This window comes from Melanotaenia boesemani, chromosome 9 (genome assembly GCF_017639745.1).
Source record: "Melanotaenia boesemani isolate fMelBoe1 chromosome 9, fMelBoe1.pri, whole genome shotgun sequence".
In the NCBI taxonomy this organism is placed as follows: Eukaryota; Metazoa; Chordata; class Actinopteri; order Atheriniformes; family Melanotaeniidae; genus Melanotaenia; species Melanotaenia boesemani.
The window spans coordinates 24,852,739-24,875,360 of record NC_055690.1 but is presented as its reverse complement, the minus strand read 5'-3'; the positions used below and the strand labels follow the sequence as shown (position 1 = coordinate 24,875,360).

The 22,622-nt window shown below is 39.1% G+C and overlaps 1 protein-coding gene across 2 annotated transcripts in view; it reads right to left on the bottom strand.

The window, feature by feature from the left end:
- LOC121646533 (cGMP-dependent 3',5'-cyclic phosphodiesterase) overlaps positions 1 to 22,622 on the bottom strand; it is a 159,225-nt gene that overhangs the window by 32,923 nt on the left and 103,680 nt on the right. For both annotated transcript variants that reach the window (XM_041995576.1, XM_041995577.1), the window contains exons 3-4: positions 1,685 to 1,774; positions 1,347 to 1,435 (exon numbers count right to left, since the gene is read on the bottom strand). In XM_041995576.1, coding sequence (XP_041851510.1) covers positions 1,347 to 1,435; positions 1,685 to 1,774 — 179 coding nt within the window. The remainder of the gene's footprint in view (positions 1 to 1,346; positions 1,436 to 1,684; positions 1,775 to 22,622) is intronic.

The following is a 22,622-nucleotide window of genomic DNA, read 5'->3' as shown; positions in this document are numbered from 1 at the left end:
AAGTAGAACTGCAGTATGAACACAAAACAAACAAATAAAATAAAAAGAAAAAATGGCAACATTTGTGCATAGATTTTTTTGGTTTGTTTATGACCACATACCATATTTTTAGACTTTTTACTTACAATAGCTTGTTTAGTTTTAAGAGTTTGGTTTTCTTGTGTATGACCAACAGAATATAAGCAATAATGGAATCTGTCTTGGCTGAAATTGTGCATTTTGTGTGCTTGTACATGTGTGTGAAGGTCTGGTTAATGAGCTTGTATGTAGTAGAAAGTGGGCTTGAATCACGCTTAAACCACATGGCCTTCACATCTCTGATGGGTTTATTGAGTGTGTGCATGTGTGTGTATATATGTGGGTGTACGCCAAGGTCTTGATAACAGGCTTATATAACCAGTTTGAATTGGAGAGGAAAGTAACAAAGTGCCCTGCAGCTCTTTGAATATCCCCACTACAGCTAACCTGTATGCTGCCCTGATAAGTGAGTGAGTGGGGATGTGTGTGCAGGTGCTCATGTGTGGACTGGGCTTGCGTCCTTGTTTATTACAAGCATTTTTGTGTGGGATCCCGTGTCTGTGTGGCAATGAAGTGTTGAAAACAGGGTTGTTTGACAAACAGACAGATTCATCAATAATGTAGTATTGGTTTTTGCCAGCATCTGTGTAGCAGTTGCTGTATTACACTTGGTTGTAAGCCTTCAGAGAGCACTTAGGGGAGGAGAGGCTGGCTAGGTCTCGCGGAGGGACTGAGGGTGCTGTCATTTGGGCGATTAGCCCCACAACGTTTCCACAGGGAGCAGGATTGAAAGTGAAAGAGAAGCACTGGGTATGAGAGGAAAGGAGGTGTGGGTAAAAAGACCGTAACACAGGCGGCTTAGTGCTTAGGGTAAAGGGCAGCCAGAGAAGAAAAGATGAAAAGGCTCAGGTAGCGAGACAGGGAGATGACAGAAAAGGATAGGGGCTGTCAAAGAGACAGAGATGTTCAACAAGATGGAAAAATAACAAAAAGATGGAGTGAGGAAAACAGCAAGAGGCAGTAATGATGAGATAAGAGAGATAGAGTATTTTTGTGTTTCCTGATGATGAGATCTCTCTCAGTGACACCTCTATCTATGTGCTGACGGTGTGATTTTGGATTAAATGGTTCATATTCATTTAGGTGAAACCTTATTTTCACGTGCACACATGGATGTCTGTGTTTACCCTTTTTTCTTCCTTTTTGTTCAATTGCTTCTTTTGGCATCGCAGCCCTCAACAGTGCAGCAGCAAATCAGCACACAGCGGTGATTTACTGAGATAAAACATCTGCTGTATATTCCACAGACACACAAAAACAGTATGCACCTGATCTTTCCATCTTTAGGCAGTTCATGTGGCGGGTCATCAGACAGCAGCCTCGAGCCTCCCTCCACCATGTAGACACACACACAGTCCTGGAAAAAAGGGACATGCACATTAGGTTGCAATTTTAATTTTACTTGATATAATGACTGATAAGTCTCATCATTTGTAATAATCATTGGGCCTCTGTTCCCTGGTGCTATGTTGGAACTGAGACACTGAGTTTCATCACCCTAAATACTAGCAAGAAGCTTCTTTTTTCCGCCTAGGTAATAAATTGGAGAAATTTCAATTATGTGCACTTGTAAATGTAGTTCGAATGTGTATGTGTGAGCACATACCGTGCCGGGAAGCAGCTCCTGTATGCTGTCTCGCAGGGCCGTTCGCAGCGAGCGTGCATCAACAACTGCTGCAAGCTGCAGCAAAGCATCCTAGAGAGAAAGAAAAACAGATTACCTGATGTCTGTTTGCTTGATTGTTTATGATCTCAAAGAGCAGCTCCAAAAACCCAAAGCTTTGGCTTTAATTCTGTTTCCTTTGTTGGTACTCAGTCTTTACTGCAGCGTCTCTTCAGATATTTACCTTTGAAAGCTATAAAGGCCTCTGAAACAATATTTAAACTGTGTCTCACTTGGCGGACTGCAGCAGTGAGAGATGTGTGCAGCTCTTAAAAATGAACTGAAGTCAGATGTTTTCAGGCATTAAGTAGAGTTAGTTTTGTATTTCACAACACTCAGTCCCTTTGTTTAACTTTGGAATAGCAAAAACAAAGCACTTCAGAGTTCATTTGCATAGTTTTGTAGATAGTGGATTCATGAAATGTGCATGTGGAAGTACCAGCGACTTTCATAGGAGGATCTGAAAATACACTGGTGATCTTTATAACGGTATGCCTTCCGATCAAATAAACAGGACATGATCTATTTTTACCTTTTGCGATAAATAAAATAAATTTCCACTCCTACTTGGACTGGAAAGTCTGGCAACGTCAGCCTGAAACAAAATCGGGTTTTAACGCGTTCAAACTGCATCAGCACTGCATCCAGAGCTTTAAAAAGGCACATTGATTTTAGCTTTGTGTTTCCACTTGAGGGCTGAGTCAAAAAGTGTGAAACCAGCTTGGAGATAAGCTAGTCTATGTCAGGCTTTTGCTACTCATCTATCTTTTTGGTTTAGCTTGGCCACAAGACATTGTGGACAAGGGATGAGTATATATCCAGAATATGTCTAAAATATTGCTTATAAACTTGAATATTGCTGTAACCCTTCATTCCTTTTCATTTAATGCAAAGCTTTCACTCAGTCAGCAGTTATCGTACATGCAGTAGCATTGCCCAGGGTGAGGTGCTGTTGACCTTCTGCAGGACCGCATGCAGTCATGTCCCCTTAGTCTCGACTTTGGTTGCATTCCACTAATTCTTCATTGTGCGTGTCCTAAAAACTACACAAATGGACACGAAAACATACCTGTAATCTGGCATTTACCCCTGGTTGAGGTCAGTGTGAGGCTACCCAGGTGACTTCTGCCTGCACCCACGCATGCACATCTGAACAAACAGATATATCTACTGTGTCTACACTATCTTTTACTCTTGCCTTTGAAAGCAGACCAAAAAAATTCCTAATTTTTCTTTTTTACACAAGTCTATATGCTACAATTTACTCTTGGAATATAAGTTATTGCCTGTAGAACAAAAAGCTGGTTACCTACAGCTCAGTAAGGTTCATGAACATTTTCTGAATAGACACATAAGCCACTGGAGCTGCTGCTATGCTGATGGGCTGCTTGTGCTTTCATGCACTGTGCAGACACTATACAAAGGATAGACTATTTATACTTGTTGAGCAGCCTGACTTAATAAAAATGAATGAAGAAAAAAAAAGAGAGAGAACTTGACAGAGAAGTTCAAACCTTGGTGAATGGTGAGCCTGCAAACCAGGCCATGGCCAAGCCTGGTGATTTGCAGAGTCAATTTTAAAGTCAGAAATGTTTAGGGGGTGGGTGATTCAGATGCTTTTTGACCATTACGTTACATGAAGCACACGAATGCCTTAAAATGGACAATTCAACTGCAAAGTGAGAGCACATTGTTTTCCTTCAAGAGAAGTAACCAGGCTAGATTTGGAAACAGGGTAGAGAATAAAGGAATAAGAGAGGAAAGCTGACGTCAGGGATCTTACATCTTCAGGTTAAATGAAGAAGTTCTACAATCCACCGACATGACAATCACACAGACAGATCTGCTCCATTTAACAGCTTCAGCTGTATCAAATGCACTCTCCATGTGACACCTATGAATTCACAAGTATTTTTACACTCTGTGTGCGGTCTGCTTAAATCCCAACCAATTCCAGTTATCATACCGCATTATCATGTCATGTAACTGCAGTCTAAAGAAACATCTCAGTGGGACTTAGCAATCTGATCAAAGAAATGGAAAACAAAGGAAGAAATCCTAAAGGCTTAATATAGAGCAGCTTTTAAAACTGTGTACTGAATATAAATAGGAAAGGAAATGATGAGTTTGAAAATGAAGCTGTTGGCTGCAATCTTCTTCCAGTTATTCTTGCAAAGCTGTTAGGCATACAAGGAGGGGATGGAGGGAAGAGCACATCGTTCCTTTCTTAAGCGTTAGCACCTCAAAGGCTGGTGCCAGGCTTGATGTTTTTCTGCCCATCTGTCACCTCTTTTTCATTTTGCAATTTCCTCCTCTTTCAACTGGTTTCTCCTCGATCAGTGTTCAGTCTTGATTTGGACTCAGAAGACAAGGAAACGGGCGGTGAAGGAGGAGGAAAGAGGGATGTTAGATGGCAAGCTTATATGTGTTGGTGGGAGTGTCAAACATGATGGAGGAGAGAAGAAAGATGGAGAGAACGTGGCGAGCGTTGTCATGTCTGTGCAGTCGGTATTGGTCATTATATATGATTAGATTTGATTAATTGCGATTAGCTTTTATCTCTCAATCAGCCTTCCAGAGGGTGCTGTAATTAAGCTGGAGCTATTCCAGCCCATGTGTGAGTATCCGTGTGACTCTGAGTGTGTGAAAGAATGAAGCAGAGTGTGTGTTGCACTGAAAATCACAGATCTCAAGATGCTTGCACAAACCCCACTAAGCACAGTTTGATCAAGAGTAGATTTGAACGGCAAGAGAACAACAAATCTGTGTCTACTTTTCTTCATCGCTCTGTTGTTAAGCACTCATGAGGATAGATGGTGAAACCCGCCGTGCCTTGCGTGCGTGTGTGTGTGTGTGTTTGTGGATGTATATTACTAGAAATAGACGCACGCCTTTGTAAATGTCAGACTGTGTCCTATGACCTTTCACAATCATTTCTTGCCATGTACCTCAAACCATCTGTTACATTAATTTACCTGCCTCTCCACCCGTCACTGCACACACTTTTACACACACATTCATGCAGAGATGCATACACATCCAACCACCCAGCAGGTCCTGATGAGATTATGTTTTCAGTCTTAATTGCCCTTTTTAAAAGAAAAAGTCAGCTTTTGGGGAACATTTGGGGAACAAAGAAGGATTACAGTCTATGCAAACCTTGATAAAATCCAAACTGAAGGACTGGAAACTGTTTGGAATCGCATAAATGTTTTCCATCCAAACATTAATTGCATGTAGTTTCATATCAGCTGAGATCAATTTGGCTTTTACCTGAATTGATCTACAAATGCCTTTACAGAGTACAAAAAATAGTGAATCTAATAATTTTATTTATATTCAGAAATGCTCTTATAGATTTCATGTAGATTTAACTCATAACATTACTGTCATCATTAATCAGTATCAGTGTAGCGCTCATCTTAGGCAGGTTGTACTGTCCTCCAGCCTCTGTGTAGGGAACAATCGGAATGTTAGATTACAGCAAATGTCACACTGAGTCATGCATTATTGTCCCTTTGTCTTTTTCTTTTCCTCCTCTTTACTTATTCCTTCCTATCATTCTCTAATTTTCTGCATCTACAGCCCTTCTAAGATCCCTTACTTTTTACTACGATCTTCAGGGTCCTCCTGCTCTCCCTTTGCAGTTGTCTTTATCTGCAGCCTTCCTAATCACTCACAGCACTCTGACATTTTGAAGGGTACCTGTGATCAGCATAACTAACCACAGATTCCTCTCTTATCTTCCTCAGACTCCCCTGAACATGTATCGAACACATACACACACACACATATCTCTTGTCAAATACTCACACTCACCTGTTAACCTCGTCTCAAGCTCAAAAGAGCTTCATCTGACATTTTAAATATCATACTGCTCCTATAAAGCTTAATTTAGAAAACTGAGGGCCAGGATTTTGATTATTTACAAGTCACTTTCCAGAGGACAATTAATATAATTACAGTGTAATTTGCTCGCTGTAATTATTACAGATTAAAAAGTAATATATTTTTTACATTCTCAATCATACCCTCCTGTTTCATTAATGCTGGTTTTCTCAAGTGTGAACTGAATGATACATGGTGTCTAAAGCCAGCAAGCCTCTCCTGCAAAAGCTGCTCTTCGGGGGAGCACTTAAGCCTGAAACATCCCTGTGAAGCTGCAAGGCAGCTGGTGTACAAAGCTGAGAACGAAGTGGCTGGCCTAGAGCTACAGCGGCACATTTATTAAATTACAAAGAAGCAAGGATCGACTGTTGAACAAGCCGACCTGCTAATAAATGCATGTAAGGATGTAAAACGGGTAAAAATTTTACCCTGCCATTCAATCGTTCTCTGAACTATAGCAAGCAAATCTGAGTTAATAGAGAGTGAGCCAGACGTTTGCAGCACAACTCCAGGAGGACATCTCACTGAAAAGTTTAATTAAGTCTACACGGACAGAGTTGTAGCTAGCAGGGTAAAGCCAAATCAGCTGTGTTATGTTTAGATAATTTCCTGCTGAGCAGAATGAGGCCAGATAATATTTACACATTCGGTCTAAGGTTTATTTTAGCCTGCTGTGCCTGCCGAAAGTGGAGTTTTTTTTTTTTTCTATATTCTGTATTGTTTGGAGTTGCACTTTTTTCTGACACAACTTTCCTGAACCTGCCTGATATGTACGTTTCATTTGCTCTGGTATTTCCAGCCAATTAAAACTAAATTATTTCCCTCAGCTATTTAACCCAACTCAAGTCAGAGCTCATCCTCACTGTATTTCAGAGAAAGCATAAGTACAAAAATAGCAATACAGTTTTAGTAGTTAGTGCTGTATCTGTCCTCTGAGGGGCTTTTCATTGGAATCCAGCAACAACAGGAGTGCGCAAGAAGAGACATTTAGGCCCCTGAGGAGCACAACTGTAATGCTTGGAAAATGAATGATACAGGATGAAAGAACATGCTACTGGAAATATTTTTGATAAACAAAGAGAATTAGTGGGTTTATTGCAACAAGACAGCAGAAACCAATTAAATGTAGCATGTGGGAGTAAATAAATGAGCCACAAGTGACTTTTGTATCAAACCTCAGCAAAAATAAAAACAAGTTTATGTTTATATCAGACAGGTTATTATGAGAGACAACTGGATTCATCACTGTTTTAAACATACATTTCAATACAGTGAAAAGTTCAACTTATTGGAGAAAATGTTTTTGTTAGAGATTTTCACAGAAATTGCTGGCACTGTTAAGCCAAAACATCGCCTGGCAAACTGAAAATGTTCTGAGTTAAAACAAACTCCAGCACCAAGAAGAGAGTGTTTTGTGATGTCACCCCTCTGTAAAGCCTCTAGGGTTGCAAAGGGGAGGAACATTTCTGGTAAATTTCCAGAAACTTTCCATGGGAAGTTAAGCTTGGGAATTTTGGAAATATTCAAAATTGGAAACTTTTCACTGGAATTATGGGGATTATTGGGATTTCATGGGAATTAACTGGAATTTGGGGATAATGTCGACAAACTATTATATCCAAACATAAATATCAAGATTTTGTTTTGTCATAAGTAGAAATCCATGCAAAATAAAACAACTAAGAACATGGCACTTCAACAGATTTACTTCAGAGTAGAACTTTAAAACTTTAATTCTTGTATTGAACAATCAATTTTTTTATTGAACAACAAAAACATAAATGTTGATTAAAGTATTATTCAACCGAATGACCACCAGTTTTTCCACTCTCACATTTGTGAGCCTGTTGCGAACCTTTGTGTGTGTGTTATTGAGCAGTGGCCACTTGCACTCAGAGGCAGCTGATGATTGTGGGATTTGGAGGATGATGGAGGCTATAGGTGCAGGAGGCCTCAGATCCGCAAAGTCCCTTCCACCAGGTGGATGCAGATATGTGCTAGCATGACTGCCAGATTCCGTCCCCTTCCCAAAGGCCTTGCTTGGTTCGGTACTTTGCCAAACTGCCCAGAACTTTGCTTGAATAGCAAAGATATTCAAGTGTGCTTGCTATAAATTTGGTTGTTTTAGCCAAGGTTATGCAACAATATTTTAACTATATTTAAGTTCTCTGTTAAGTGAGTAAACCTTAAATTTAGTAAATTTCCGGTTAATTCCCATATATTCCCGTTAATTCCGAAGAAGAAGAAGAAGAAGAAGAAGTGTTGTCTGTAAATTTTGTTGTTATATAAGAGCTGTTGCAGATTTTATAACTTCTCAAAAATACCAATATTTTTTTTTTATTTGATTGGATTAGATAAAGATGTATTCTGGCAGTCTTTTACCTCGATAAAGCCAGTTAGTAGTTACATTTTCCACATAACACCCCCCCCCCCCCCCCCCCCCCCCCCCCCTTTTTTTAATAGGGACAAATCTTCGTTTTTCAGACATCTTTCATTAATTAAATGTAGACATGAAGTGCTCCACCACTGCAGGTCCACCTGCTCACTGACCTCACTAAACCACAGTACATGGATGAAAACAGGCTGGAACAAGTTGTTCCATTATAGGTGGCTTTTTTAATCATTTTTTTTTACTAAAGCTGTATGACTAAGACTACTTCATGTTTATTTTTGACTAAGATTCTACTTTGAGTTACTCTCTTAATTTAGGTTCACACATTCACTAAAAAAAGCTTTGGAGCTGCATACCTTGTTGTTTAAGGATAGGATGTAGGATATTTAGCATTTGATTACTCTCATGAATGTGTTGAGGACAACACATATTCCCTTGAAAATTAGATTACATTAGCCAGTTAACTGAATGCTAATATCTTAAATTACTCACTTTAGATAATGAGCTATTGTAGGTAAAGAGTCAACTGGGAGAATTAGTTTAAGGAGCTAATTGAATTCTTTAGGGTAACTCCAGTACTTCTTATCTGCTGCGTTGTTCACAAAGTCATTCAATGCCAAGCCTATCTGCATTTCATGAGGCTCAGCCGTGATCTAACGGTGAAGCGGTGGTTAGTAATGGCATTCCACTTGTAGATGAATAAAGGTATCCTCCCCCTGCCTATAGAGCTTTATTTGAAATCAGCTATTTATTTGTTCTGACAAGCTTCTCCGTACATTACAGCAAATGGCTATCTCCTTCAACTGCTGCATAATTATCTGTGATTGTTTAAGTCAACAACAGCTAAACTGTTGGGCTCTCCTCTCTTCAGCATTTAAGTTAAATTAATTATTTATACAGACTGAGTGATGTAGGAGTGTGCCAGGTGAAAAAGAGAAAAGGGACTGAAAAGGTACAATTGTAAATATTGAATTAGAATGACATGCAAACACAAAAAGGGCACCAGTAACGTTGAATTGGGTCCTGGTTGTTATTCCAACAGAGCTGGGTCTCCAGTAGCATCACTAACATACTGGAGACACATGCACTGTAGAATACAGCCAAGCCATGAAAAAGAGCCCTCTGATACACACATGCAGACATGCAACATCCCACTCATTCTCCCTTTTCACATGACAAGCAGACAAAGGAGTGACGCGCTTGAATGATAAAATGCTGCAGCTGCAGCAATGATTAGCCTGACCTGTCACTGAGGAAGGACCACATGTATCCTGATTCTCGCAGGTTTGTGCTAGCAGGAGCAGGAGAGACATTATTTTTCAAGAGTTCTGAGTGAAATTCATTAAAATGACAGCAGCCAACAGAGCATAATTCATAAATACTTCTTCAGCATGAACAGAAATCTGGACGTAAAAGAATAAGCAGAAAAGCTGCAACTGGCAGACAAAACGGTAATCCAATCCCATGAAGGCATAAAACTGCTTGATGATGAAATTCACACATTCCTCAGAAAAGAGAGACAAATGCTATCATTTACACTGCTAAAAAATTAAATAAAGGGAACATTTAAACACCTCGTCTTAGATCTTGAATGAAATATTTCAGTTGAAAATCTTTATTCATTACATAATGGAATGTGTTGACAACAAATTAACATAAGATGATCAATGGAGATCAATATCATTAACCAATGGAGGTCTGGATTCAGAATCATACTCAAAATAAATGTAGAAAGATCAGATCATAGGCTGACCCAACTTCAGTGGAAGTTCCTCAAGACAATTTCAAATGAGGTTCAGCAGTGTGTGTGTGTGGCCTCCATGTGTGCTCCCTACAACACCTGGACATGCTCCTGATAAGGTGACAGATGTTCTCCTGGGAGATCTCCTCCCAGACCTGGATCAGAACATCAGTCAACCTGATGTCCAGAGGTGCTGGATTAGATTCAGGTCTGGTGAATGAGCAGGCCAGTCCATAGTATCAATGCCTTCTTCATGCAGGAACTGCTGACATACTCCAACCACATGAAGCTGACCATTGTCATCTATCAGAAGAAACCCAGGCCCCACTGCAGCAGTATATGGTCTGACAATGGGTCTGAGGATCTTATCCTGGTACCTAATGGCAGTTAGGATACCTCTGGCTAGCACATGTAGGTCTGTGCAGCCATCCAAGGATATGCCTCCTCAGACCATTACTGACCCACTGCCAAACCGGTCATGCCAGAGGATGTTGCAGGCAGTAGAACATTCTCCACGGCTTCTCCAGACTCTCATGTCTGTCAGCGCAGGGTGTCAGTGGTGAATCTTTCAGTCTTGGTGTTCTCTGGCAAATGCCAAGTGGGCTACATAGTGTTGGGCTGTGAGCACAGGCCCCACCTATGGGCATCAGGTTCTCATACCACCCTCATGGACTCTGTTTCTGATGCTTTCAGCAGAAATATGCATATTAATGGCTTACTGGAGTTCATTGAGCAACTTCTGTGGGTTGCAGACACAGCCTCATGTTATCTCTATTGGTGAGGGCACCGGCTAAACGCTAAAATGACCCACAATCAGCCAGAAAGGAAACAGGGAAATAGTCTTTGGCCACCACCTGAAGGATCATTCCTTTATGTGGAGATCTGTATTGAACGATGAAGGGACATGGGAAAAAAATATTTAAAATGATTTTAATTGTTGGTGTTTTGGGGTTTAGACACCAAAACTAAGCTCCATTTGTTTTGGTTACCATGGTGATACATTCAGCTATAGTAATGACACCTGCTGGTAACATTTGACCATTTGGCTTGGTGGTATCTTTTTCTGAGATTAAGGATCTTCCATTGATGTCCGTTGGATTTTACCTAGAAAAATTACACTGAAGTTGTATCCTGTGCATTAAGACTGTTGAATAACTTAAGAGTGACATGAGGTATTGTAATTAATTAAGTTTAACACGTTGAGTAATCATGTACAGTATGTAGCCAGCAGCTGATGGTTGTTGTTGTAATGAGTGGTATGAAGAACAGATGTGAGCAAATAAATGTTTTGTGGAAAGTGGAAGTAAATGTTTTTAATTGTTTTAGGGGAACAAAGCACATTATGTTTCTGTTGTGGCCGGTGCCCTGTTTTCATCTGTGGTCTGCTGGGGGGGCAGCATAGCAGCCAGTGACACCAACAGACTGAACAAACTGATCAGGAAGGCTGGCTCTGTCATTGGCTGCAGACAGGACACTTTAGAAGCAGTGGTGGAGAGGAGGACACTAAACAAACTGTTGTGGCCGATGATTTCCTGGGCTCTGTTTACGTTACTCGTGCTGCCGTGGCTGCGCTCTTAGCAGGAAAGACCTCCACATTACTCCGATGTAAAAAGATCAAAAAATGTATTTATTCCAGTTCCACAGGTCTTTATACAGGAGTAAGAATTCCTTGCCTTAACAGTAGTTGGCTTATACTGCCACCGCTACAAACTGTTATCTATCTTGGATAACCCGGACCACCCTCTCCACCCTGTGCTGGACAGACAGCGGAGCTCCTTTTCCAAAGGCTTAGACAGCTTTGCTGTCTCAAGGACCGCTTCAGGAAATCTTTCCTGCTACACGCAATAAGACTGTTTAACTCATCATCATTGTGTCAGAGATAACAATATGAGTGACTGTTGTAACTGGTGAATTTTTGCACTGACTGGATCAACCTTGCACAGTTAAACTCCTCATCTTGTGTCACTGAAAACAACTGTCAAGTATGTAACTGGGTAATTTTGTGTGTAACTGGTTAATTTTGCACAGACAAGCTCAATTTCGCACACCACACTACTAATCATTGCACTGGACTATATTATTTGCTGGCTATTCTCACTTCTTACTGTGTATAGCTGAATACCTCCTTGTATAAGTCTTTTGTAGATATTGAAATTTTTTATACTGTTTTTTATTTTGCTACCTTTAGAAGCACAACTGCTAAATGACTGTACCGCTGCAACACCTAAATTTCCCAGCTTGGGATGAATAAAGTACTTCTATCTTCTATCTATCTTAAAAGCACCAGCTGCATATCAGCATGAAAATGAAGTACAGTTCAGGTAGGAACATGATTTGAGGCTGATTTGTTTTTTGTTTTTTTTGTCTTCATTGCACAGATTTATGAAGGTAATAATGAATAATGAAGAGCTGCAAGATGGCCTCAGTACTATAAGAAAGGATGAATCAAAACTCCTCAATGTCGGGCATGCTTGATCTATAGCAATTTTAAACTGTGGTTTACAACCAAAGTTTTATTTAACCAATAATTAAATCCAGTCGTTCAGTTACTATTCCCAGCACTGCAAATGTTAACTGGGCAAAATAAATAAATAAATAAAATAATAAAGGCTAACAAAATGGCTATTCAGTATGGTTAAAAACAAATCTTTTGCCATGTGACATTATCGCTCAAACCTAAGCTTAGCTAAACTGCTGCTTTATGTTAATTGATTTAGTCTGGTTAGAAATATTAAATATTGTTGTTGATGAGAAATTAATAGGTTGGCTTTCAGATTGTTCTGTGTTCAGCTGCTTCTGTATGAGTGACTGAATGAGCTCCACCGCTGTGTGTCTAATGTCTCCTTTTGTTTCAGTCAGCTGAGCAGCAGCCGAATCCCTTCCTGCTGGGAGTCTGTCTTTGTCATCGCCTTTGGAGGTATTGCTGTCTGTGGTTATTGAAGCGCCACTAATGTTCTTCAGTGGATGTCATTCCCACGCTGCCGCTGATAATGACAGTGACAACACTGGCCAAGCTGGTGATGATGACGATGATGCCCTTTCATAAAATTCAATTACCAACTCTCTTTAACACCCCAAAAAAGTTGGAGTCACTTACATCCACATCTATATTATGACAATTTACTCTAAAGTAATATTCCAGTCTTGGGTTTGTGTTTGTTTCTGGTACTGATGGAGTAAAATGCTAACTATCTTGTCTAATTTAAATAGCTCTGATTGTCATCAGTTCTCACCGAGGGACTGGTCTCCTTTTAAATGTCAACAGCTGCCAATCAGGGATCCCTAAATATCATGGCCATTCAATAACAACCTGTGCTAATGCAGCAGAGGTATGAAGCACTTTTGTTGGAGAGAATGATACTTTCATCCCATTCTAGCTACAGAAAGGAGTGAGGATTAAAAAAAAAGGACATTGATAGGAGTTTACAAGTCAAAAACATCAGTTCTGTCTGACTCACACAAACTGTGACAGGGAAGCCACACTAATGATCTCCATTCCTCACCTTCTTTTTAATTTGTTCCCAACCTTTCACTCATCTACGTCTAATTCATACACTCACCCTTTGTTGCTCTGTTCCCTCTACTGTTTTGCATATTCTCACTGTTCCCAATTTCCACCCCCACCCTTTTCCATCGGTCTTTGTCACCTGCCTGCTTCTCCATTTATCCCTTACATCCCATTATGACTCCCCCTCTTTCTCTGTTTCTCTCTGTATCTCCGCTGCAGGTGTTTGACAGTCACACTGTCGTCATATGGCTCTTGTTCTATTTTAATCTGACTCTTCTGTTCAGGAACAGACACCCACAAGCTCTCGCCATTCTCTAGGCTCCATCTCACTATTTAGTCACCCTTCTTTCTGCTGTCCTGTCTGGTCAGTCAGTCCATCTATACAGAGGATTGTTTGCAGTAACTCTGTAATAATAGCTGGACCTTTGATGGCACAGTTAGACAACTTTTACTGCAAAGGAAACTCCGGCTGTAGATGATAATCAGGCTACCTTAAAAAGAAATTTTACAGCCATATAGAATAGCTGTGTTTTTAAGGGTCTCATTTTTAATCTTCCTGTGTCTTTACAGTTTCCAGTTTGTTGTTCAGAAATCCTACTGAAACGATGTTGCACTTAAATTTACACGAAATTTCTTGGACTGATTTTTTTTCCCTCTAAGGCTTTTCAAAGTTTCTGAAAAGGTGTGTCAAGCAGTATGTTTTGTTTTTTGTTTTTTTTTGTCCAAATTATGACCTTTCTGTAATTCTAAGATGTTTTTGTACTAAAATGTGTTGACAGCTTGACCATGTTGCTGCACCATGTGTTGTTACACTATGGTAACAACCGCCCCCCAAACAATGATTTGTGGCAGATCAGAAAGCAGAGAAAGATTAGGCTGTCAGGTCGGATAAAACGACAAACCACAGAACTGCTTCTGTGAACTGCTTCTGTGACATTTTAGGACACTGACAAAATATATTTGGAACTTGATGGTTGCATATTAAAGAAACCTTTATGTCAAGTGGAAATATCTGTCTTATTTGTCATTATATGTAAATAAAGTCAAGATTTTGGTCCATTTATCTGACCTGACTAAAATACTAAAATCTATACAACCAATCTTTTTGAATTAACTGGAAATGTACTAGTTCTCCTTTTACACTGTAATTAGCATCAAATTATGTAGTATTTTTCTCAAATTTCATATGGTATAAGATTCCTCCTCCTCAAACTTATCTGTAAGGTGCTCTGGATGATCTTTACTTTACTTAATCCTATCTGATTTCATCTCTGCTTTTGTGCATTCTACTGCTTGCAACTTACAGCAACTGGTTACTGGAGCAAGTTGTGTTAGGAAGGAGTTGCAAGTCTGTAAATTTAGAACATTTAACTCCGAGACTGAATCCATCTTATGTCACATTTTTCAGCAAGGCATGCAGGACTTCAAAGCGTCTAGAAGACACCCATGGGATTTAGTTGGCAACAAGTAAATTAGTGTCTTTTGAGGCACCCTTTAACTGTGAAGTGGGATGACTACATGTAAAACAGATGTAATTAAGAACAAAAGACCTGGTGAGTAATAAATATCAAAGGCTTTTTATGGTGTTAACAAAGCATTGAAAGAACATATTAATACTCATGCTGTTTATATGATGCCATATCTTTCAAATAGAGTTACAAAGTCTCCATAATGCCACTTAATGCATCCGAAAGGCAGCCACTGCACTTAACAGGGCATTAGCATGTTCACATTACCCTGCCAGCTATAATTACTGTTCCCTGTACAACTGAAAAATCTGGAGACAGATCAACATCATCACACTTTTGCAGAATTTAACACTGCAGCAAATCTCTGCTAGTTCTTCACAGTGGCTGCCAAGAGATCTGAGGTGCAAATATCCTCCCTCCCTCCCTCCATGTCATCTTTCAGCTACCAACAACACAGAAAACTATTCCTCTTTAGACAAGAAACAGGAAGTTAGGAATACCCACACACACAAACACTCATACTCAGATTCACACTTAAAACAGAGGTGTATTCCCTGCATTCAAACACTTGTCATTTGAACTGTGGATCCTTTCACCCCGACTCCAGCCTTCTGTTCAGCACATCAGTGAGTGAATGGCTGTGAGCTCGTCTGTGTGAGCTCCAACTTCAAAGTGTACACCTGGGGCAGCGGCTGCACATGAATGCAGCAAATTAAAAATGAAAATGTATTAAACTGAATTATAAACACGATGTGATTAGTTCACCCAATTCACACACGCACAGAAAAAAAGCACAGGTGCAAGCTCACAAATCCAATTTTAATTACTGAAAAGCAAAGACATGAATCAAACACAAACATACACACTTTCAGATCCAAAACACACCCACCCACACACACACATACACACCCTGTGCATGAGCATAAACTTCTCGTATGATATGCTGTCTTGCACTCTTGGGCCTCGTAAGTGTGTGCGTTATGCCATTGTTTAGGAGGAGAATAGATTTCCTGTTCAGAGTTCCAGGATGGGCTCCACTCAGGGAGGTTCCCTGTTTATCTGCATGTTCTTGTATGTGTGTGTGTGTTCCAAAACACATGCAAAAACACACATGTTTACACTGGGTAGTGTGATGCATCTGCCCCCTTAAGTTACCTCTAAGTCTCCTTGACATTTTGCTCACCTTTCCTTTTCCTCCCTCCCTCCCTGATCCACATTCCTTCCACATCTCCCCCTCCATCTTTTCTTCTACTGGGTCATTTCATGTTCTTTTACACACTTCTCTCATTTCCCATGACCCCCTTTCCTCTCTTGTCGCTTACATATATAAATATATATATAAAAAAAAGGGCAACCTAGACCTACTGTATACAACCCTCAGCAAAGGCATCTCATATTTCTGGCTTATTGTATTTGTCCATTTAAACATTTTTTTTTTTTTTTACTAATTTAATACACAATCATAAAGTTACACACAGAGAACATAAAAAAAAATGCATGTCAGATAACTGGAGTCTGAAACTTTTTTTGTATTGTTAAGAAGGAAGGATGTTTATGTAGGGGCCATAAATGTTGGCTGTCTCCTGTGTGCTCTGTAAAAGGCTGCTGGATGAATGTGTAGGACAAGGAGTGACATTAACCACAGAGAGATAGATGGGCTCATGGTGAGAGGAGCTGTGAACATCTTGAAGGGGTGAGAATGGGTAAGTAGTAAACTGGGCTGCCGGCTCCAAGGGGCACACATGTCAGCTGTTATTATTAGCTGAAGGACAATATCAGCACTTTTGTTAAATGCAGCTCATAAACTTTAACACTTAATTTTTAAGGAAGAAAAAGGTCCTCTGTAGAGGAGTAGATTTTCATATCAGAGATGACATTATAGTGGATTTATTGATTAAGCCTGTAAACTGCAATTTCCTTTTAGGTGTAATAATGCATCTCTCTCCCGCACAGAGACTTATTAAAATCATTGAGATCCCCTGTCTGACATTATCGGTGTTGACAGGAAGGAAATTAATAAATTTTAATCTTTATGTTTTTGTTACACATCCCATAGATCTACTTGACTCGCTCGCTGTCATTCATGATGAAAGCATCCTTTGCATAAAATCTTTTATCATGTTAAAAGTGATATGAAAGGTAGCAGTAATCCTGGAGGAATACAAGCATGTTGACAGATACGCCCAGATATGACACCTCCAGAGGCTATAAAACACTTTATCAGTTCATTTATCTCAAAGTCAACTGACTGAACCGTTATTCTCATATATTTGTGTAACAACAAATTACACTGACAGATTTTCTAAGCAGGAATATGATATAATTTGTAGTTTTGGCTTATCTGATGAAATGATAGTACAAATTTCAAATCTTTGATCTTGTAGTAATCAATTATCTTTGCCACTTCAGGGCAGTGGAAATGATTTATTAATACAAAACTGGCAAACACTAATACGTCACAACATCAATACAGAGTTCCTCATAGTGTAAAGGTCCTCTTAAGGTCTCTTGTCAATTAACCTAACATGCATGAAATAGGACTGTGGTAGGAAACCAGAGTACCTGGAGAGAACTTACACATTAACAAGGAGAACATTCAAACGCTGCAAAGGAAAGCCCCAGCTCAGGTTCAAACTAGGAACCTGTCAAGTGAAAGTGCGGTACCAACCCCATCAGCCAGCAGCCCATGTTTTACACTACCGGTCATCAGTGTTAGGAAACTTTCCCATTGGATTCAATGGGAAAATGCTTCCAAACTTCCCCATTTAGTTGCTCATTTTGGGACAGATTGTCAAGGGGAGCCGTGGACGTGAGGACCCAAGTGCAGGCAGAAACGGCAGGAGGCAGGCTGGTGCAAGTGAATATGTTTAATAAAGAATAGCTGAACTTACAGAAACAAAAAGACTCTGGTGGCAAAACATGGACTAAACTCTCACGGAAACTTAATAGATCTGACTTGAGTTTTAATTACTAAGTTAGTCAGTTTAGTGGATCCGGATTGCCACACAGAATGAAGATGTACATTAATGTACATTATAAATAACTTCCAGCTCATTAAAAGTTACTCTAGTCATAATGTGAAATACAGTATTTTAGATCTGTGATAAATTTTGTGATTTTGTAGATATATTTTATTTGTAAGGGGTTCTCCATGCATTCATGGGTAAATCAGTAAAATACATAAATATGTAAATAAATAAAAGTAAAATAAAATAAATATAAAATAAATGTATATCTGACAAATTATAAATTCTATTAAAATATTAAAAATTAAAAATTTATATAAATATATATATCTATATATCATTATTATTTATTATTAATATTTTGTTTTTATACAGTTATAGTTTTTTTTAGTTTTATATATATATAAACATTTTAACACATTATTACGTTAGTAATAGTCCATGTCTCTTCCTCCATGTCTGATCCTGCTAAAGAGGTGCATCTGATGTAATCAGGAGAGAGCGAGTTTATTACAATGAGAAGATGTTTTCTGTCTGGCACTTAAGAAAAAAGAAAAAGAACCGACACTTCTCTTTGTCCATCAAAACCCGAATGGGCAAATAGGCAGAAAATTGTGATCTTTGGATGGAAAACTGCTCCCAAAAGACAATAAGAAACACAGGAAAAGGACATGTTGCGCATAACAATGTGATTACTCGCGATTAAAAATTCTAATCATTGCCCAGTATGTATGTATATATATATATATATATATATACACACTCTCCAAAGCACGTTATGCACATTATGTTATTATATTGCACTACAGGCACTGGAGAGCTGGCAAACACTGAGTTAAATTAAATACACACTGCTTTAAGTTGGCAAAGAGAACGACAGTGAAGAATAATTACATGCTGGATACCATGAACATAATATGGAACAAGCCCAGAGAAGTAATTACAAGCTGGGAGGATGGGTCTATTAATTGAAGGAGAATCATTTTGGCCACTGTAGTCTTTGAATACATAAACAATGACTGTAACATCTGAGAAGAAAATAAATTCAGTTACACTGCATTCTTCATTGCATTTTATTAAATTTAATTTCACCTTGTAAGGATCATGTTGTCCAGCATTGTTTCCATTGTAAATAACTGAAGCTCGTCTCAGTCTTTTTAATTCAGATGAATAATTGTGTAGTGAGTGGCACTGTGGCTCAGCACCCTGCACTTTAAATATTCAGACTGTTTTTTTTGTTTTCTGCCACAGGGGCATACAAACACAAGCTCTAATTTGTTTGTGTGTGTTTTCACATTGAGATGAACAGGCAACAAGTCAAGCTTTTTTCCCCATTCATGCTTTTATCTCATCACGTCAGGTCACTGGTACTGGCTTGTTCTTCTGGCTCGGTTAGTCAACAATGACCTGGCAGCAGCATCTTGCAACAGCTGCTGCCAGGCTTTTGACAAAAGCTCTTGCAGGTTGTATATCATCTTGCGAGTGGCCTCTTTTTTTGGCTTCTACTTAAGTATAGATGTGATTTAAAAATCTATTTTATTTCACACAGGGTAAAATGGTCAGGATCTGACATTACTTTCAATGAGTTAATCAATCCACACACAGCCTGGTGGGTCAAGTCAAACCTTTAAATAGTAATCTGTCGTTTTCTCATATCAGATGTTTAAAAATCTGAAACTTCTGTACCTTCTAACTTTATATAAAAGTAAAGAAAATCTTTCTTTATTATTAACAAAATCCCACTATCTATATATATTTTAAATAAGTTCATAAAGATCACATTTACTTTTCCATATGAGATTTCTATTTCTAGGTTTGCTCTCTGCACTGGCTGCTTTTGGAGGTTAAAAGATTAGCTGGGACTGATGATTTCCAAAAACAGCTATTTCTTTCATTAAACATTTGCCTTTCATTATGTTTGCCAAACAGGGTGCTACCAGTAATAGATTTAGTAATAACATGAATCCATATTTATCCCCAAACTGACTAAAATGATTCTGATTTGAGAAACCAAATTTACTGTGGACCTGGACTCTACATAAAATGCAAGTTTATAAACATGTACAAAGTAGCTCCCCAGTAAGGTGGATATTCAACTAAAGTCTAAGAATAAGTTTATTTTTTAATATAAATAATTAATTTAGTAAATGTGCAGGAATCATTAAGCAGCTAATACAACAGAGACAGAAAACATCTCAAAGCTTATACAAAACAGTACATTTGCCACACATTAACAACAAACTAATGTGCAGTAATGGCCTGAAAAAGGTTGATATTCTTTGTCCCTCCTGGGGTACAAGCATTGTACCTGAAATGTGGTACATTTTTGTAATTTCTTTCTGTGTTTTGAAAAGAACAATCCTGCATCTGTAGCAACAAAAATGCTATTTTTATATTCTGCTCCATTAATATATTTGTTAGTAATAGCTATTATACTTACAGCAAATGTAGAAACATTACTGAAGCTAACAAACATGCTTTTGACTGTGATAGGAACGATAACCAGAGAAACCCAACATGGGCAGAAACCAATAACCTTAACATGCAACACACATGCTGATCAACGACAAATATCTTAAGTGTTTACATGGTTGTATGTTCCGATTGGTCCGATAATTTAAAAATTTAAGTTATCTCTCTTAATTCAGAGAGTGGACAGGGCCAGTTTGTTCGGACTGAGGTGGACCCAGTTTTATTCTGATTGGGTTATTCTGATGATCAGAGACTCCATATAAAAATGGCTACTGTTGCCAGTCTCTTGCTACGATCCTTGCAACCTCTGTAAAACAGTGAAGAGGATGATTAAGAAGAGGGAGGAGTACAAAGGGTAGAGAGTGAAGAGAAAGAAGTGGAGAAGAGAATGGCATCATGGGAGGTTGTAGAGGGAGAAGATGTGATGGAGATATGTGAAGGGGAAGAAGAGGGGACAGCAAGACCTTTTTCATAATGAGGCTAACTGTGTTCTGACAGTGGGACACCAGACACCCAATCAATGCTTGCCCCAGAAGTCTCTCTCTCTCACAGCCTGGAAATGTGAAGCAGCTGCCTAGGGCCAAAACTCTGTTTAAAGGGTTCTTGCCAAAGATACACAGACAGAGCAGAGTGGACAGGAAGCTGCTGTAGTGGAACATAAATGGCTAACAACACCAGCTCACACTAATGTACATGCGCACGCACGCACACACACACACAAACGATACCAGATATCACATATATCAGATGATATATGGTCCAACAATGATGTGGTAAAGAAGGAACAGCTCATGTGAAGAAATGCTTCCAAAATGTTTCACTGCCACTGAGCAAGGTCGGCTGGATTATGCATTCATAAGTAGGAAGATGTGTATTCGCATTGTTAGGTCTGTCACACACTGACTTCAGTTTGAATGTAAGAGGAAAGGAGCTTCACAAACTGTAAATCTGACATTTAAATGCTTTCTGCTGACTAAACAGAAAAATATGTGATTCATTAAATGAAAACGAATTAGATGAAGTCGTCTATACACACACACACATACACACTCCATCAAAAAATCGTGGTTAACGTCCACTCAGCTGATTGTGCTGGAAGTGATTGATAGGGGGTTTAGTGATAGATGGCAGCCACTTCACAAAAACACACAATAACAGATAAACACACTTTTATCCAGATGCAGAGCTGGTGATATAGTAAAAACTCATTTTAATAATTCAGTGAATCTTGCACAAGGTTGCCTTATCGGGGAGCTGCAGGAGTCTCCTATGAATTTCAAAATAAACTAGATCTCTCCCATGTTTATGAATGTCTGTGTTACAGTGACATTGTGCTAAAGTCTAGCTTGGTGATGCATAATTATCATATGAGCTGGTCACAGCTGAACTGGATGCAGGAAGACGGCGTATTTTGTCCAAATATCGCTTCATCATATCGCAGTTCCTAGAACAAAATAAACATTTAATCTAAATAATTGTTTTAGCAGAAAATAATTAATACTGGACAGCATCCACAGGTGTGCTGTATTTTGACCAGGCTTCAAAAAACAAGAACAATGCTGTCTTTTATCATTCTCTATGTGTGTGTGTGTGTGTGTGTGTGTGTGTGCGCGCATGATGGTGCCTGCATGTTTCCTATACTAAGACAATGTCAAACACAATGATTATAGTAAGTCTCTCTCCGCAAACATTCTCACACACACACACGAGGTCAACCGTTTGAACTTCGCTATCATAGCCGTGTTGCTTAATTCCGGCTTAGTGTGTTTATGTGTGTGTTGCTCTCAGTGTTTGGAGAGTATACATTTTCTGGAAGATTGTGCTTAAAGAGTGAATACACAGCAGATTACACATGTGTCAAAGGTGTGGATCTAATGTGCAGCTGTGTGTCTATATATGTGAAAGTAAGTACTCATCATTATGCTCACACACACACACACACACACTTGTGGAAAAGCATTGATTTAAAAGAAATGGAGGATGCTCAGTACGCACAGATCTATATACACATACTTGTAAGGAATGGTAAGATGCTATAACATTCGAGTGGCTCATAACTTCAACTGTAATCAATGAAGCGATAAGGCTGATGGAAGTCAGTAATGTAGAGGCAACTATAGGAGCAGAGAGCAGTGTGAGGACGACTGCAAGGAAAGAAAAACAGGGACTGAGCAAGAGAGAAAAAACTGAGTTGGAGATGACAAGAGAAGCATGAAAGAAAGAAGGAATGAATAATACTGTAATCCACAGTCAAAGCTGGTACATACAAGGTGTTCTTTGACATCAATAATGGGCGTTTTTCACCGGATGAGTTTTAATGTGTGCATGAAGCAGTAGGATAGGCAGAGGTTGATTAAGCTGCAGGACTTTCACTGCTTAGGGTACTAGTTTTTTGTTCTTTTAAGGTTTATACAACAAACCTGCTGTATTAGGATTAGGATAGGA